General features: G+C 32.6%; 1 protein-coding gene across 1 annotated transcript; it reads left to right on the forward strand.

Annotated features, from left to right (window-relative positions):
- Positions 1-1,595: 1,595 nt before the first annotated feature.
- Positions 1,596-4,437, forward strand: LOC136207255 (bifunctional protein FolD 1, mitochondrial). Its single transcript, XM_065998554.1, has 5 exons — positions 1,596-1,819; positions 2,462-2,778; positions 3,577-3,813; positions 3,890-4,057; positions 4,176-4,437. The coding sequence occupies exons 1-5, from the start codon at positions 1,636-1,638 to the stop codon at positions 4,344-4,346; spliced, it is 1,077 nt and encodes a 358-aa protein (XP_065854626.1). The 5' UTR covers positions 1,596-1,635; the 3' UTR covers positions 4,347-4,437.
- Positions 4,438-4,654: the final 217 nt, after the last annotated feature.

Here is a 4,654-nt window from a genome sequence, read left to right on the forward strand (position 1 = left end):
TCATGAGGTGAGAATGGTGAATCCATAAACTAAAATGGACGTTAGAGACGGAGAGAGAGAGTGGCACAGAAGGAGGGAGAGTCACATGAGAATTATGTATTTTTTATGATCAATTCTGATTAGCCTTGTGTTTAGGGTTAGGTGACTATCTATTTGTAGTATAGGTTTAGCTTATAAAACCATAATCTAATCATCTATCTTTTTGGATGGGCTTCACTCGACTCAATTTCAGACGGGTTATTTATTCAACCCATAATCTAAATAAATTCTAACACAAAACAAATAATTTAACTATACAATTAATTTTCTAATAAAATTTGAATTTGGATAATTATGAGATTAAAATTATTGGTATAGGTTTTAAAATAAAAATTATTGATATAATTTTTAAGCATAACGTCTTCGACTAGTAATAATAGAAATCTGGAAAATATAAAGAGCAGTAGAAATTAAATCAATAATTATACAGTGGAATCCTCTAACTGTGGCACTTTAGGTCATTTCCACATATATTTGGGGATAACATTTTGCTATTGTGTAAGAATCTTGGCTTTTTACATGAAAATCATAAATATATATAAAATTATAATTAAATCATATTATCAAACTTAATTTTAAATATATTATTTTTTTTCTACGTATTACAAATAAAATATGTTTTTTTTATCTTAATTAAAAAAAATTAAACCCCAATTCATAAATTCTAAATCCTATAAAATACATCCTAAATCCATATTTTATAAACTTTACTCTTTAAAATATATCAAAAATAATAATTTACTTAATTTAACATAATTAAAATTGTTACTTGACATGGCTATAGATAATTGTTAAAGGATGAATTTCTATGTAAATTTCTATATAGATAAGCTTTTTAAATGAAAATTACATTAGCTATAAAAATTCCAATTACATCATATTACAAAACTTAATTATAAATGTCTTTATTCTTTTAGGCTTAATACATACGCAACCCTCTGAACTTGTCATTTTTTTTCATTTTACCCCTAAACTTAAGGGACAACCTATTAACCCTCTAAACTTCCAAAAAGCCACCCAATTTACCCATTTTTTCTGACGTGGCGCTTGAATTATTGCAGCTTTGTATTTTGCCAGGTCAGCGCCATGTCGGAGAAAATGAGTAAATTGAGTAGTTTTTTGAAAGTTTAAGGGGTTAATAGGTTGTCCCTTAAGTTTAGGGGGTAAAATGAAAAAAATGGACAAGTTCAAGGGGTGGTGTATGTATTAAGCCTATTTTTTTATATATCATATAAGTATGTTTTTAAACTCTAATTTATAAATTTTAAATCCCAATTCATAAATTCTAACTTTAAAAAATATATCATAGACTCATAATTTATAAATCTTACTCCTTCAAATAAATTAAAAATGATAATTTTCTTAGTTTGATATAATTTAAATAATAACATGATATATTTGTAAATAATTTTTGAAAACAGCATATTTTCATGTAAACTTGCCAAGAATTGTTATTAGATTTTGAATAAAGCCCAAATTAGATAAGAGTTTGGAGAAGGGCTGGGTCTGATAACTGGACCAAATGAGGTTTGTTTCTGATAATATCCGGATGATTCATTCTCCTTGGATGACGATGAAAAACATAGAGAGGATACCATGCTTTTCTTCAATTTGAGCAGGAATATTATGAGTACAATGACAATTAAGAGGATGGCGGCGGTTAGAAGAACCTTAAGCACTCAAGTACTCAAGTCTCCCCAATCACTTGTTTCTCTTGACCTACCAGAGATTTGGGCTCCCGTTGCCGATACTATTCATCCTTCTCCACCTTTTAACTATTGTAAGTACTATTACTTTCTTGTTACGAAACTTGATTCTGTTTAAACAATAACCGATTTGGATTTTCTTATTTTTTATTTTCAATTGGTCAAGTTCTAATGTTTTAATCTGATTGAAGTTTTTAGATGCTAGTCTTGTCTACCTGTTCCTTGAAATTTGTGAATTTGTTGCTCAGTAAAGCTCAATTTTCATTGTTTATCATCTTTAAATTTCTTAGTTATCACCATATTAGGTATGAGAGTTTATTTTCTTTTAAACAGTACTGTGATTTCAGTCTCAACAAAGCCACAAAATTTATTGTATTTATAATCCTTCCCTTTCTTAGTTATCAGCATTTTGAATGTCTTCCTCTTTATCTTAAAGCATGATATAGCTCATGTCAATTTAATGCCCCAATTTTATATTGTTTTCTGTGCTGGAGTTTCTTTGTTAACAATTACACTTTCGCATTTTACAAAAGCACTTTTTGGATTTTTCTAAAAGCAACCAGAAAACAGTAGGTAAAACGGGACCTTAGTGAAGTGCTAAACTTTTGGTTATTTTCGGCCATTGTGCCTTGACTTGCTCAGTTATCAGCAATTTGGCTGTGATTATTTATTTAGAAGTGGTATGGCTAAGGCTAATACTTTGGTTTTCACCACAGGCAATGAACGGAATGCTGCAGTGATAGATGGGAAGTTGATTGCCGAGGAAATCAAGTCCACAATAGGTATTGAAGTAAGGAGGATGAAGGAATCCATCGGAAAAGTCCCTGGTTTGGCTGTTATTCTAGTTGGCCACAGATGGGACTCGAGAACATATGTCCGAAACAAGATTACTGCCTGTGTAGATACTGGAATCAAATCCCTTACCACTGAGCTGCCTGAGGAATGCTCCGAAGATGCTGTTCTTAATGCTGTCTTGCGTTTTAACGAGGATCCATCTATTCATGGTATTCTTGTGCAGCTTCCACTACCACAAGTAATTTTCATACCCATCATAAACTTATGTCTTGTTTCCTTCATACTATGCTGTCAGAAATTAAATGCTTTAACATTGTAAGTCTTTTTCAAGTTTTGGAAATCAATGCAAGACCTTTCCAAGTACTTATAATTTAATGGTTGTGTCCCATGCTGCTCAATCTTCTGAAATTTACGCAAATATATTTTAGGAATAAGGCCTTGATATTTGGTGTTTTTACTGAGTTTCTAATATTTTATTTTGATACAATAATCCTTCTACTATTTATAAATTTATACATTTAGAGGATAAAGGGTTTAATGTCTAAAAATAAAGAACTAATGGCTAATGTGTGAAATTTAAAAAAAAAAACAAGGCTTAATACATCATTTGCCTCCTGAACTTGTCCAAAAAGCTTGATTGGCCCCATGAACTTTGAAAGTGTCCCGGTAGCCCCCTCAATTTGCATAAAATGTTAAGTTAGCCCCATGAACTTGCGCAAAATGTAAACAATTGATCACTCGGTTGTAAATAAGTAAGTTAAATGCGGAAGATATATTGCACGAGTTCAGGAGGCAAATGATGTATTAAGCCAAAAAACAAATTAGGGGCTCAAAATATAAGATAATCAAAATCAAAGATTAGAGGTCTCAGGATGCTTTAATTCTTTGATCTTAATTTCATTTAAAGCCATTTGCATTTTTGGGTCATGTATTTAGCTGCTCATGTATATGTGTGAAATAGTTCAGGATTTGATGCAATGCAAGAGTATTTGAGAAGTTGATGTTGTATGGTGACTGAAAAACCTATATGGGACAGCATATGGATGAGGCGAAGATATTGAATGTGCTGAGTATGGAAAAGGATGTCGACGGCTTCCATCCGTTACACATGGGCAATCTTGCCATGACAGGCAAGGAACCAATGTTCATCCCTTGCACTCCAAAGGCTTGCATTGAGTTATTGATGAGGCACGGTATCGAAATTATGGGAAAGAATGCAGTGGTTATAGGAAGAAGCAACATCGTTGGTTTGCCCACATCCTTGTTGTTGCAGGTGATACAAATGTGTATTTTCGGATACCCTTCACTCGTATTAACTGATTTGAACAATTTGATCAATTTCTGAGCAGAGACACCATGCAACTGTTAGCATTATACATGAAGTAACAAATAATCCAGAGCAGATAACTAAGGAAGCAGACATTGTGGTGACAGCTGCTGGCGTGCCCAACTTGGTCCGTGGCAACTGGCTAAAACCCGGTGCAGTTATTATTGATGTGGGAACTTGCCCAGTTGAGGTAAATAGGTCCACTTGAAAATCGCTGAAAGCATGTTTTTCTTTTTTTTACTCTTGAATATTCAAATTCTCAACTCAAAGATGCATTTGAGGATTTTAAAATTAGAGAGTGATAGCAGGATCCCAGCAGTGAAAATGGTTATAGGCTTATGGGAGATGTTTGCTACGAGGAAGCAGTGAAGGTGGCATCGGCAATTACACCTGTGCCTGGAGGTGTCGGCCCCATGACAATTGCAATGCTGCTTACTAATACTCTTGATTCTGCTAAGCGGACATATAATTTTATTTGACCATTTACTTGTACTCCTATCATTCTCTTCACTCTAGCATGTATTGTGTTGTATGCTTAATGGATTATTATATTATGGCCTCGCTTCACGATATGGAATTGACTTTACCTTAATAAAACTCAACAATAGTAAACTAAACTAATTAGAAATTAGAAATGGTGCTGCTGTAGCATCCATTACATATTTAGTAAGAATGGGTTATGCCTATGGACAATTGTTTTAGGATATAAATATTAATAAATAAATTGTTTATTTAAATCGTTTGTGTTTTTTTTTTTTTTGGTAGAAAAGGAAAAGAAAAACGAAAA

This window comes from Euphorbia lathyris, chromosome 9 (assembly GCF_963576675.1).
Source record: "Euphorbia lathyris chromosome 9, ddEupLath1.1, whole genome shotgun sequence".
Taxonomy (NCBI): Eukaryota; Viridiplantae; Streptophyta; class Magnoliopsida; order Malpighiales; family Euphorbiaceae; genus Euphorbia; species Euphorbia lathyris.